This window comes from Sphaeramia orbicularis, chromosome 22 (assembly GCF_902148855.1).
Source record: "Sphaeramia orbicularis chromosome 22, fSphaOr1.1, whole genome shotgun sequence".
NCBI lineage: Eukaryota > Metazoa > Chordata > Actinopteri > Kurtiformes > Apogonidae > Sphaeramia > Sphaeramia orbicularis.
Window position 1 is genome coordinate 55,847,970 of NC_043978.1, and position 14,622 is coordinate 55,862,591.

Consider the following 14,622-nt stretch of genomic DNA (forward strand, 5'->3'; position numbering starts at 1 on the left):
AGTTTAAACGTGTAGATTGAACAGTTTAAACATGTAGATTGAACAGTTTAAACATGTAGATTGAACAGTTTAAACATGTAGATTGAACATTTTAAACATGTAGATTTAACAGTTTAAACATGTAGATTTAACAGTTTAAACATGTAGATTTAACATTTTAAACATGTAGATTTAACAGTTTAAACATGTAGATTTAACAGTTTAAACATGTAGATTGAACAGTTTAAACATGTAGATTTAACAGTTTAAACATGTAGATTTAATGGTTTAAACATGTAGATTTAACGGTTTAAACATGTAGATTTAACAGTTTAAACATGTAGATTTAACATTTTAAACATGTAGATTTAACATTTTAAACATGTAGATTTAACAGTTTAAACATGTAGATTTAACATTTTAAACATGTAGATTTAACAGTTTAAACATGTAGATTGAACAGTTTAAACATGTAGATTTAACAGTTTAAACATGTAGATTGAACAGTTTAAACATGTAGATTGAACAGTTTAAACATGTAGATTTAATGGTTTAAACATGTAGATTTAACAGTTTAAACATGTAGATTTAACAGTTTAAACATGTAGATTTAACAGTTTAAACATGTAGATTGAACAGTTTAAACATGTAGATTTAACAGTGGATTTAAATGGTAAATGTTCTGCACTTCTTTAGCTCATTTTCTCCTCCTTCATGGTGTCCACAGCTCTTTCCAAATCCACCAGGTCCAACTGGGACCAGTTTAGGGTTCAGTGTCTTCCATGGACACTTGGACATATGGACAGTCAGAGCCAGGATTGGAACCACCAACCCTTTGGTTATTGGACGAGCCGCTCTACCAACTCTACCAACCCATTCATTTACTAATTTAAAATGGTACATGGGTAAAGGTTGACTTTTTTAGAACTTATATATATATATATATACACAGTCGTCCTCAAAATTCTTCATACCCCTGCCATTTTTTGTAACTTTTTGTTTTTGTGATGAAATGAATGAGTTTTGTCAAGTTTGTTTGTGACTTATATGTGATACACAAGTGAGGAAAGAAGAACAAATGATACTTGGAGAAATACTTTATTTCAGGAGTATTTTATTAGAGGATTTCTAAAAAACGCCGTGTTCAAAATTATTCATACCCTAGGTTTACTAAGTCCAAAGTCTTTTCTTAATAGTCAGTAGAGTAGCCTTTTTTCTTGATAATGGTTCCTGTAAGTGTCCACAGGTTCTCTTCTGTCTCCTGTGGGGTTTTGGTCCACTCTTCCAGGACCAAAGCCTCCAGCTGGGTCCGGTTGGATGGTCTCCTACCCATCACTCTGGTCTTTGGCTCCCTCCACAGATCCTCTAAATGGTTTAGGTCAGAGCTTTGACTGGGTCATGTCCTTGAACCACTACTGCACTACCTTGGTGGTATGCTTGGGGTCAGTGTCCTGCTGGGACGTCCAGTCAGGACCAGTCTAGAGTTTCTCAGCAGACACTTCCACATTGTCATCCAGGATGTTCATGATGCCCTGTATCTTGATGAGGTTCTCGGTGCCACTAGCAGAAAAGCAGCCCCATAGCATTATGTTGCCACCACCATGCTTGATGGTTGGGGCTGTGTTCAGCTTGCGTTCTTCTCCTTGCTTCCTTCAGATGCAGTCAACATCCATGTGGCCAAACAACTCCATCTTTGTTTCATCAAATCACTGGATTGATGACCAAAGCTTGGATCTTGGTTAAGAAGAGCTCTAGGAAATGCCAGATGAGCCTCCTGATGTTTCATCCTGAGTCCTGCCATCTTCCTGTGTCTGCATCCATGGAGAACTCCTTTGTGCAATACTGGCTGGATGGTTGTCTGTGATACCTTCATACCTCGGTTATTTTGGTGACAACATAATGCTATGGTTATAACCTATAATGCTAGGATGCTTCTCTGCTAGTGGCACTGGAAACCTCATGAAGTTACAAGGCATCATGAATTTAACATAATTATATCAACGTCCTGGATGACAGCGTGAAAGTGCTGAGAAACTCTAGACTGGTCCTGACTGGACGTCCCAGCAGGACACTGACCCCAAGCATACCACCAAGGTAGTGCAGTAGTGGTTCAAGAACATGACCCAGTCAAAGCTCTGACCTAAACCATTTAGAGGATCTGTGGAGGGAGCTAAAGACCAGAGTGATGGGTAGGAGACCATCCAACCGGACCCAGCTGGAGGCTTTGGTCCTGGAAGAGTGGACCAAAACCCCACAGGAGACAGAAGAGAACCTGTGGACACTTACAGGAACCATTATCAAGAAAAAAGGCTACTCTACTGACTATTAAGAAAAGACTTTGGACTTAATAAACCTAGGGTATGAATAATTTTGAACATGGCGTTTTTTAGAAATCCTCTAATAAAATACTCCTGAAATAAAGTATTTCTCCAAGTATCATTTGTTCTTCTTTCCTCACTTGTGTATCACATATAAGTCACAAACAAACTTGACAAAACTCATTCATTTCATCACAAAAACAAAAAGTTACAAAAAATGTCAGGGGTATGAATAATTTTGAGGACGACTGTGTATATATATATATATATATATATATATATATATATATATATATATATATATACACAGTACAGGCCAAAAGTTTGGACACACCTTCTCATTTTCTTTATTTTCATGACTATTTTCATTGTAGATTCTCACTGAAGGCATCAAAACTATGAATGAACACATGTGGAATTATGTACTTAACAAAAAAGTGTGAAATAACTGAAAACATCTCTTATATTCTAGTTTCTTCAAAGTAGCCACCCTTAGCTCTGATGACTGCCTTGCACACCCTTGGCATTCTCTTGATGAGCTTCCAGAGGTAGTCACCTGAAATGGTTTCCACTTCATAGCTGTGCCTTGTCAGGGTTACTTAGTGGAATTTCTTGCCTTATTGATGGGGTTGGGACCATCAGTTGTGTTGTGCAGAAGTCAGGTTGATGCACAGCTGACAGCCCTATTGGACAACTGTTAGAATGCATATTATGGCGAGAACCAATCAGCTAAGTAAAGACAAACGAGTGGCCATCATTACTTTAAGAAATGAAGGTCAGTCAGTCTAGAAAATTTCAAAAACTTTGAATGTGTCCCCAAGTGCAGTCGCAAAAACCATCAAGCGCTCCAACGAAACTGGCTCACATGAGGACCGCCCCAGGAAAGGAAGACCAAGAGTCACCTCTGATGCTGAAGATAAGTTCATCTGAGTCACCAGCCTCAGAAATCGCAAATTAACAGCAGCTCAGATTAGAGACCAGATGAATACCACACAGAGCTCTAGCAGCAGACACATCTCTACAACAACTGTTAAGAGGAGACTGCGTGAATCAGGCCTTCATGGTCAAACAGCTGCTAGGAAACCACTGCTCAGGAGAGGCAACAAACACAAGAGATTTATTTGGGCCAAGAAACCCAAGGAATGGACATTAGACCAGTGGAAATCTGTGCTTTGGTCTGATGAGTCCAAATTTCAGATCTTTGGATCCAACCGCCGTGTCTTTGTGCGACGCAGAAAAGGTGAACGGATGGATGCTACATGCCTGGTTCCCACCGTGAAGCATGGAGGGGGAGGTGTGATGGTGTGGGGGTGCTTTGCTGGTGACGCTGTTGGGGATTTATTCAACATTGAAGGCAACCTGAATCAGCATGGCTACCACAGCATCCTGAAGTGACATGCCATTCCATCCGGTCTGCATTTAGTTGGACCATCATTTATGTTTCAACAGGACAATGACCCCAAACACACCTCCAGGCTGTGTGAGGGATATTTGACCAAGAAGGAGAGTGATGGAGTGCTGCGCCAGATGACCTGGCCTCCACAGTCACCGGACCTGAACCCGATCGAGATGGTTTGGGGTGAGCTGGACCGCAGAGTGAAGGCAAAAGGGCCAACAAGTGCTAAGCATCTGTGGGAACTTCTTCAAGACTGTTAGGAAACCATTTCAGGTGACTACCTCTGGAAGCTCATCAAGAGAATGGCAAGAGTGTGCAAAGCAGTCATCAGAGCTAAGGGTGGATACTTTGAAGAAACTAGAATATAAGAGATGTTTTCAGTTATTTCACACTTTTTTGTTAAGTACATAATTCCACATGTGTTCATTCATAGTTTTGATGCCTTCAGTGACAATCTACAATGAAAATAGTCATGAAAATAAAGAAAATGCAAAGAATGAGAAGGTGTGTCCAAACTTTTGGCCTGTACTGTATGTATGTATATATATATATATATATATATATATATATATATATATAAAAAAATATACATATATGTGTGTGTGTGTGTGTATATATGCTGTTATTTCAACATTATGGTCTTTGCAGTTTAAACGGCACTACATTGTTTTTCAATGTACAGTTTTATTTTCCAAAAACAACAGAAATCCATCATTTCTTCAAACAAATCTGGTTTTGTTCACATACTCTTCCTGTAAAAACTACAGCTGTATTTGATTCAATCGTTAACACAAAAATCTTTTCAAATAAACAACTTTGCATTGTATTGTCACTTACAGTTTTTTATGTTGCAATTTTACAACTTTTTGGTGTTAATTCTTCAGTCATTTTTTACAGTGTAGATGATGAACTCTGGGATAATGCTTTAGAGAATATTCACAAATGTTCTGCTAATTCAAGGCTCCAGCTTATCCATTTTAAGATCATCCACAGACTACATTACTCAAAGTCAAAGTTACACAAACTCTTTCCAGCTGTGTTCCCATGATGTGACAAATACCTTACTGAAGAAGCCACTCTTCTCTCTAGTTATGTTTTGTGTCCTAAATTAATTCCATACTGGACTAACATATTTAAAACTCTAGCAGATATGCTTCATATAGAGTTAAAACCTGATCTGCTCTTAATTGTACTTGGAGCCTCATCCATTTTCACAACTCAACAAACGCCACAGTCATCTGCTCTCTTATGCACTTATCGTAGCAAAAAAGCTTATTTTGTTTGTTCTGGAAAAAATCAGAAGTTCCTTCAGTTAAATTATGGTTGGAAGAAATGGTTCAACTCTCTCACCTGGAGGGAATCCAGCTGTCAGTATTAAATAAATGACACCAGTTTAATCAGATTTGGCGTCCCCTTCAACAATATATTGATGAGTCAGCCTGAATATAATTGCAATTTCCGTGGTCTCCCTTGGTGAGTTCTTTCATAAGTCCTGGGATGGGGGAGGATGGGGGTGGGAGGATGAGGGTTGTTAAATTGTGTGTTTGTTAGGTTTGCTTTCCTTTGTTGTACTTTTGGTTTGCTCACTCTGTGTGTATTTTTAAAAATGCGGACGAATTGTAATGGTGGATGTTTTTGTAACTGACTTTTGAATAAAAAGATTGACAATAAAAATGGGTGTGGTTTATAGCTAAACCCAACCCACTTTTGACAATATTTAAGTGGTCTCCCAGAGCAAAAAGTCGGTTGTTTCTGCAGATATCAACTCAGTATTTATTTTATGAATTAAACAGTTTATGCAGCTCCAGTTCTGCTCCATGTGTGAGTTTGTCTTTGGCTCTGTGTGACTGTTACTGGACGACGCTCCGCTCCATAGATGAGAATACAGTGACAGAAATACAACTGGGGAAGAGCGTCAAAGACACCACACATGTCTCCCACCTGCGCTCGGAATTTTTACACCACATTTCCAACTATGAGTATTGTATGAGTATGAGTAACTATTACAAGTATAACATTGTGAATATAAGATCCTAATTTCCCCAAATATAAAATGTGTCATCCTTTAACACACAGGTGTCAAACATGCGGCTCGGGGCCAAATCCGGCCCACCAAAGGGTCCAGTCCGGCCCACAGGATGAATTTATGAAATGCAAAAATTACACTGAAGATATGAACAATCAGTGGTGTCAAAATCATTTTAATTCAGGTTCCACATACAGACACATACAGTCCAGTTAGATTTCCAGTGGGTCAGAACCAGTCAAATATGAACAGAATAACCTATAAATAATGACAACCCCAAATTCTCTCTTTGTTTTTTGGTTTAAAAAAGTAAAATTACATGAAAATGTTTACATTATCAAACTATACTTTTACAAAAAACCTGAATAACCTGAACAAATATGAACAAACAGAAATGTCTTAAGAAAAGTAAATGCAATTGTACCAATATTCTGCCTGTTACTAAATGTTTAGTGTGATTGTAACGCACATGTGTAAATGATAAACTCATAAACTGAGGCAAAATATTGTTAAAATTGCACTTGTTTTTAAGACAATTCAAGTTGTTCATGTTTTTCAGATTTTTAAGGAAACTTTGTCGATGTAAACCTGATCAGAATAGAATTGTACTTTTTTCACTGTTATTTGACTGGTCCGGCCCACTGCAGATCAAACTGGGCTGAATGTGGAACTGAACTAACAGGAGTTTGACAGAACTGCTTTAACATGTTCCCCTTAGGTGTGTGTGTGTGTGTGTTGTACATACAGAGCTGAGCTGCTGCAGACGTACAGACAGTTCTGCCACTTGCTGTTTGGCCTGCTTGTGTTCGTTGCTCTCTCGTTCCAGTTTGTCCTTCATTTTGTTCAGCATGGCCACCATGTCTTGGTTCTCCTTGTTCTTGGCCTCACACTCCCTCTCCTTCCTGTCAAAACGCTGCTGTAGGTTCTGATGTTCTGAGGACCACACAGAGGGGAGTTATATGCATGAGGGTCATTCCATATAATTTCATCCAGTGGTTCCTCCTGACCCTCGCAGATTTTTCTACATACTTATAGAATATTATATATGATGGAAAAATCCTAAATGTCAAGGTTTAATTGTAAATAGTTCCACAGTTGTGTCCATTTGAAGTAGGTAGGGGGTACACTAAAACTGGGACCCAAATTCAGACTGTAAATGTTGGTCTATTTTCAGCTTCTATAACTTCTGAACAACAAGAGCTAGAGGTCTGAAATTTACAGAATCATTTCACAGCAATCTATAGTCCTAAGAAATGGGAAAATATTTACTTCAAATGTATAATTGCATGTTACAGAGAATGACAAATTTGAGATTTTATCCATCGTGAACTTCTAAACTGCTACATTTGTGCATTCATTCCACACGAACTCCTCCTCATATTCAGTGTAAATGTTCTGTGCTCTATCTGTTCTACTGAGGGAATGGATCTGTGCAAAATGAAGGTCTATGTTCTGTTCTGGATGAGATCTGAACAGATGAAAATCAAAAATATCTGTCCGACCTTCAGATTCAAAGGTCAGTATCAGCAGTGGAATAGGTAGGATCACAAAATAAAAGACAGCATGTGAAAGGACAGGAAGGGACTAAATTTGGACACCAAGCACAACTGGCTTCTATAAATCCTTCTATGTGAAATGATTCTGAAAATTTCAGACCTCTAGCTCTTGTTGTTCAGAAGTTATAGAAGCTGAAAATAGACCAACATTTACAGTCTGAATTTGGGTCCCAGTTTTAGTGTACCCCCTACCTACTTCAAATGGACACAACTGTGGAACTATTTACAATTAAACCTTGACATTTTGGATTTTTCCATCATATATAATGTTCTATAAGTATGTAAAAATGTAGAAAAATCTGCGAGGGTCAGGAGGGAAATTTTCTTAAAATCTATCGATTTCATCTGGAATGACCCATGAATATGTAGAGGAGGTGGAGGTGAATTATTGAGCCAAATAAAGATAGTGACGGTTGTGTCTGAGTTTTTTAGGGGGATGTGGAACAGGCATGGTCTAAAAACATAATGTTAAGTGGATTTGGAGTAACATTTAACCCACAAGGACCCAGTACGACTTTTGTGGAAGCTCCCAAATGAATTTTTCTCCATATTTAACCCTTCTTAATTGATTTATCACTTTTAATTAAAATATTATCCTCTGAATTTTGCATTTTTTCCAGTGAAAATCATCTATTTTCCTGTGTTTAATTGACTGCTCATTAAAGTATTCATTAAAGCTCAGTAAAGTCAATGGTCATTGTATCAAAACAGAAAAAACTGAAGAAAAGGTGACTTTCTCAGTAAAACATAGAATTAACTGGACATAAATCCAGTGTGTCCATCCACTGTCATTATTCCAACTCCATGGGTTTTACTGATGAATCAATGTTGTAGAAGATGACGGTGTTTCCACGGTAACTACGGAGCCTCTGAACGTCTGAACGGGTCATATCTGATGACCATGAGAAGATGAACTGTATTTTACACCAATTATTGACATGGATTGATAGGATTATTGGATCAACAGGTATTAAACAGTTTAGATCAGTGGATGTTTTTGGTCAACAGTGGATGTTTGGGTCTTTATGGGTTAATCTGTAACTTCTGAATCCTTATGTTTATGAAGCCGCAGCATAAAATCAGTTTTATGTGTGAGCTGGTGTGTACCTTTTCTCATTTTGTCTGCTTGTTCTTTCCAATGTTTGACTTCATCTTCCTTGACCAGCCTAAACCAACATGCAAACATGAATAAAACATCAGCGCACATTTTCCCTTTTTATTTCATAGTATTCATTGGCCTTTGTATGTATCTGACAGTTGATACGGCTCTTACGTCACACTTTTATATTTTATATATCGGCTAAAATGTCCTTCGGGGGTCAAATGAGTGTCCATTTGTGTCCAAAACAGTTGTCCTAAAGTCATAGAAGTGTGTGTAAATAATGCTAATCCATTTGTGCACAGACTACTGATATTCTCTGACAGTGGAAGCTCTATTTTCATAAATATTGGATTTGGAATAGCACGTGGATGTGAAAACTTTTGCTGGTGGACGGACGTGACATTACCCATGATGCTCTGGTCAGTCCCAGTACTTTATTAGGGATAAACTTCTAGACTTCCTATTGCTAATTGTGCTCTTCTTCATAAATGTTGGTATTGTGGATGTAAAACAATCCCAGCTGACACAAAAACACTAAATGTGTCAGTGGACGGATGTGACATGGTTGTTGTGGATCCCATCATACTGATGCTCTGCAGCCATGTCAGCGTTTACACTAATGATCCCTGTGCAAAAACTAGGAGCACTATTATTTATTGGATAGTTTAGCATCAGACTAAAGAGGAAAGAACAATCTAGAATTGTTCTTTCTGTATAAAAATGCTTCTTATTGTAAAAGTGTTGATGTAAACAGTGCTGTGTGCCATTCTTCATGTATGTATTGGTGGAACAGAAGCAGGATGGATCAGCACCATACTCCAGATTGAACCTGTACAAATAAAACGTGATATGGAGGAGAGAATCTGGGAAGAAAAACTGGGGAATCCAAAAGAAGAGAAGATTTGTTTTTCAGCTCAGTTCAGTTCAAATAGAACTTGTCCATTTGTGACATGAAAATACAGCATTAATTGTGCTGAAATGGTTCATTTTGGAGCTGAAAACATAGTTCATATGAGCATCAACATGTTGAACAGAACTGAAATCCTGTCCATTTGAACAACTGTCATTTACCAACACAAAGTTCCTTTGGATTCACTGAGACTGATTTAATATGAACACAGACACAAAGAAGAGCTGTGAGCACATGTGAGCCCATATACGTACAGAACCCATGATGGTTTCATAATGATGATGTGACACCAGTAATGGACACTTACATGCGGACAATGTTTTTAACACTGAAGTCCTCCAGTGGAGCAACGTCAGGGTTTTCACCTTTGTCTGTCTGGAGGACCAGCTGCTGAACGATGCGGTCCAACAACACCCAGTACTGAAGAGTGGTGCTGCTTTGCTTATCTGAGAAGAAGTACACACAACTGATGCATGCATGGCTCATTTTCTATGACAACAAAGAAGACACTTGTACCTTCAACCGTCTTACATGGCATCATCAGACAGTGGTGCAGAGCAGACAGGAGGTGAGGGTACGCTTCGGTGTGGCTCAGTTTCTTCTTTATCAGCTCAAACATCTGGCTTGCACTTTTAGTTTCTATATGGACCTAAAGAGACGTGGACAAATCTACATTTTACATTTCACATTTTATACACTAAGTATGTGTTATCATTAGAGAATGCTGGAAATCACCAGTGCCAAATTTGCATTCAAATGCGACGTCTGTACTCTAGCTAGTAGTAGTAGTAGTAGTAATAGTTTAGTAGTTGTTTATTTGGTCGTTAACAGTGACGTGCAGTCAGAGGAGGCAGGGGAGGCGGAGCCTCCCTTGTCAATCTTGAAAAGAAAAAAAACTTGACTCTAAAATATAATAAATGTTGATAGTTGTCAGCTGGTATGTCCTATAAACTCATTTTCTGTTCGAATCCAATAGTTATTACCGGTATTATTATTATTTTTCGTCAATTAGAACAGCAGAATTTCCACATGCTCCGTTCAAATACAGGAGGAGGCAGCGCTGTGCTGTGCCTCCAGCAGAACTGTCTCCTCCCCTCATGAACTCTGCTGGTACCAGTGAAAATACTGTGTGGCTGTCCCTCTGTATATCGCAGTTAAATGCTTTCAAACACTCTGATTCTATGCTCTGTCCTTCCATAATCTGCATAACGTATGGAATGTATTTCTGTAATGTGCTTAGGCTCGCAGATTAATCCTAAAACCGCAGTGAAAAAGTCACTAGTGGAGGAAAACAGTACCCCTGCCTCATGATAGATGGTACCTGTGAGTCCACAGATTCATGCGCTGATAATCTTCTTCGTTCTTTTTTATACACTTTAATTCACCTCATCAAAAATGGAGGATTACATTTCATGTACAAATAAAGGTCAGACCATAAACTTTTGTTATTTTTAGTTTGAAATGGCTCTTTTTGAAGGTTTCCTGTTGAGTTCCTGCCGGTCTATCTATGCTGATGTTGCACAGCCCACATACCCAGGCCGTTCCTTTGGCTCACTCTCTCTATTCCAGTTTCTCAGGCCTCCATATATTTGTAGATCTGGCTCTGAAAGAGTCAGTGCCTCCCCAGCCATGAACCCCACTGCACGTCACTGGTCGTTAATTACTTTAAACAACAAACAAAAACAACATATCCATTGTTCCATATACGATGTGACCAAAAGGGTTTAGGCCAGTGTTTTTCAACCTTGTGGAATTGTGTATGGACACGAGGGATGCATCCCTACCAATATTCAGCCACTACTGTGCTGTCCCTACCAGTCCAACTTCTGTCCGTAGTGTTTAGTCAATGATTGTGGCACACAAAGGGTTAACAGTCAGTCTCTGCTAGAAGTCCCGCCTCTAACACAAATGTCGCTCTCCGATTGGCTATTTGGTTTTACTAATGTACGTGCGATTGGCCGTCCCCGCTGTCACTCCATCTACTTATAAAAGGAACCTGTTAGCTGGAGCTCGAACGTCAGTTTTCAATACGTTGGTATTTGTTCTGTCTGAGTCACATCAGACAGACGCATTTGAATATGAGTGGAGTCATTTACATGTGCATTTGGACATGTATGTGTTTGAATATGAGTGGAGTCATTTACATGTGCATTTGGACATGTGTGTGTTTGACTATGAGTGGAGTCATTTACATGTGCATTTGGACATGTGTGTGTTTGACTATGAGTGGAGTCATTTACATGTGCATTTGGACATGTATGTGTTTGAATATGAGTGGAGTCATTTACATGTGCATTTGGACATGTATGTGTTTGAATATGAGTGGAGTCATTTACATGTGCATTTGGACATGTATGTGTTTGAATATGAGTGGAGTCATTTACATGTGCATTTGGACATGTGTGTGTTTGAATATGAGTGGAGTCATTTACATGTGCATTTGGACATGTGTGTGTTTGACTATGAGTGGAGTCATTTACATGTGCATTTGGACATGTGTGTGTTTGAATATGAGTGGAGTCATTTACATGTGCATTTGGACATGTGTGTGTTTGAATATTCTATTCTATTCTATTCTATTCTATTCTATTCTATTCTATTCTATTCTGTGTGAAGGTGTCTTTACTCCATGAAGCTCAGTGTAATTGACTCACAGCATCAAAACGTTTGGACAGCTGGAGCTCATCTTCATTCCTCAACATCTCAAAGAAGTCCAGATGTCTGAGAAGATCAAATCAAACACAACACAAACAACAATGTACAATATATACCAGTGTAGACCCAAAAAATGAATATAAATCTAATGGCTTCACCGTTATCTGTGGCATGTATTCACACTGTGTAAGAGCAGGCTGGAGGCTGTACAGGGGCCGTTTACAGCTGTGAGTATTTGTACCTGTGACCATCAGTCATATTATACCTGTCCAAGGTGGCATTTTCATGACAGCGTAGTTTGTCAATGACTGGCTGAATTCCCAGCATCAGGAACTCATAACGCAGATGGATACGGAACTCCAAACTGGTCTGAAGACACACACACAAAACATTATCAGATTGTTGTAATGACAAAAGGTGAGTATGTGTTTCTAATTTTGTAAAATGGTAAGAGGAAGTTCAACAGATAAAAGATGCAGATGCCAGACAAATTCTTTTAGTTCGGTAAAACCATGAACACGTTCCCAGTTACCACTGAACTCCCACTATCCAGTCTGATAAACAGAATGTAACAGTCGAGCACAGAAAGTGGATTCATGTGCCACTGAAAACAGTTCCTAAAAAGGCCACCGTTTCTTCCTCACTGCAAAAATCCAAATCTTACCAAGTGCATTTTTCTCATTTTTAGTCCAAATATCTCATCATACTTAAAATAAGACATAATCACCTACAGAGTAACTTTTCAGGGAGATAGACGAAGTTATTTTTAGACAATAGAGCTGGAAAATCTTATTTCAACAAATCCTACCAAGATAATTTTCACTTGAAGTTAAAATGATCTTGGTCACATGGTGGGTCCTCACCTCTCCTGCTCCTTTACTGAGCACAGCATTGATGAAGCACATGATGGCTGTTTTCAGACTGACTTCATCTCTGTAGCGACCCGTGGATCTGTCCAAGTCAGTCATCAGGTTCTGAAAACAGATAAAAAAGAGACTTTCCACATCTCTGTTTTTGAGGGGTAAATAAGAGTGCACTGGAGACGTGGACACGTAGGGGCGTCTAACCTCTGTTATCAGGTTCATGAGATGACTAATTCTTTTGTATCTGTTTTGCTCTTTATAATCAGTAAAAACCAATACAAAGTCTCACCTGAAAGCGTGTTCTCTCTGCAGCAAACTTCTGGTAGTGCATCATGGCTTCTAAAACTTTCTTATGTCCCCCTGGTACCAGACACACTGCACCCAGGATCTCCAACACCGCCACCTACACACACACACACACACACACACACACACACACACACACACACACACACACACACACACACACACACACACACACACACACACACACACACACACGAGTAAGGTGAGCTCATCCAACATTCTGTACATAGTTCGACACTTTTGGGTCTTTATCTTGTTTCCTCCTTTGGAAATGTAATGGGACATGAGTAGTTTCTTCAAGACACCAAATGTGCAGTCTTCAAAACATCCTAAAGCTTTGGTTTAGAGCACCGTGTTCATATTCATCTTATGTCAAAACATTATATCTTAATTTGTAGTGGATATGGTCCGTCAGCTAGCCTGCTAATTAGCCCAGTTAGCACTAGAGCAGGGCTGTCAAACTCATTTTACTTCAGTTCCACATTCAGCTAAGTTTGATCTGCAGTGGGCCGGACCAGTCAAATAATAACAGAATAAAATATAAATAATGACAACTCCAAACTTTTCTCCATGTTTTACAGTGAAAAAAGCAAAATTCTATTATGAAAATGTTTACATCTACAAACTATCCTTTTAAACAATGTGAATAACATGAACAAACTGAAAAAGAAATTATACTTTTAACACTATTCTGCTTTAGTTTATCATTTCCACATGTACATTATAACTGACAGATCCCAGTGGATCTACAAACACAAAACGTTTAGCAACAGGTGGAATGTTATTAAAACTGCACGTACTTCTCAAGACATTTCAGGTTCATATTTGTTCAGGTTATTCTTTTTTTTTTTTGCAAAATTATAGTTTGTTTTAGTGTAAATACATGAAAGAAACATGTGGAGTTGTGAGTATTTATGGTTATGATGAGATTAAATTGGTGTGAATGTGGAACCTGAACTGAAACGGCTGCTCATCCCATTCATCCCATGGGCCGGACTTGGCCCTTTGGCAGGCCGGATTTGGTCCCCGAGCCGCATGTTTGACACCTGTGCACTAGAGTGTTTAAAATATGTCATTTAAAAAAAAACAAACAAAAAAAAAAAAACAGTTCTATTTGTTAACCTGATTTAGAATGTTTAACAACTTCTGAACTATTAATCCTATCAGTACACTGAAACAGTTCAGGTAAAATGAGCTTTCCAGCAGCATCAGACAAAACCCATTTGGACGTTCAGAGACTGTAGCAAACCTAAAAACAACATCACTTTATGCAACAATGACTCACTAATAAAACATATGTACACTGAACAAAAGTATAAATGCAACACTTTTGTTTTTGCTCCTCTTTTTCATGAGCTGAACTCAAAGATCTAAAACTTTTTCTATGTTCACAAAAGGCCTGTTTTTGTCAAACCTTGTTCCTAAATGTGTCTAAATGTGTGTTGGTGAACACTTGTCCTTTGATAATCCCTCCCCCTCACAGCTGTGGCAGATCCAGATGCTGATTGGAC

General features: G+C 38.6%; 1 protein-coding gene across 2 annotated transcripts in view; it reads right to left on the reverse strand.

Moving 5' to 3' along the window:
• Positions 1-14,622, reverse strand: part of LOC115414304 (disheveled-associated activator of morphogenesis 1-like) — a 64,570-nt gene that overhangs the window by 23,888 nt on the left and 26,060 nt on the right. For both annotated transcript variants that reach the window (XM_030127603.1, XM_030127602.1), the window contains exons 7-14: positions 13,095-13,208; positions 12,806-12,916; positions 12,208-12,311; positions 11,942-12,008; positions 9,819-9,936; positions 9,595-9,733; positions 8,383-8,441; positions 6,465-6,652 (exon numbers count right to left, since the gene is read on the reverse strand). In XM_030127603.1, coding sequence (XP_029983463.1) covers positions 6,465-6,652; positions 8,383-8,441; positions 9,595-9,733; positions 9,819-9,936; positions 11,942-12,008; positions 12,208-12,311; positions 12,806-12,916; positions 13,095-13,208 — 900 coding nt within the window. The remainder of the gene's footprint in view (positions 1-6,464; positions 6,653-8,382; positions 8,442-9,594; positions 9,734-9,818; positions 9,937-11,941; positions 12,009-12,207; positions 12,312-12,805; positions 12,917-13,094; positions 13,209-14,622) is intronic.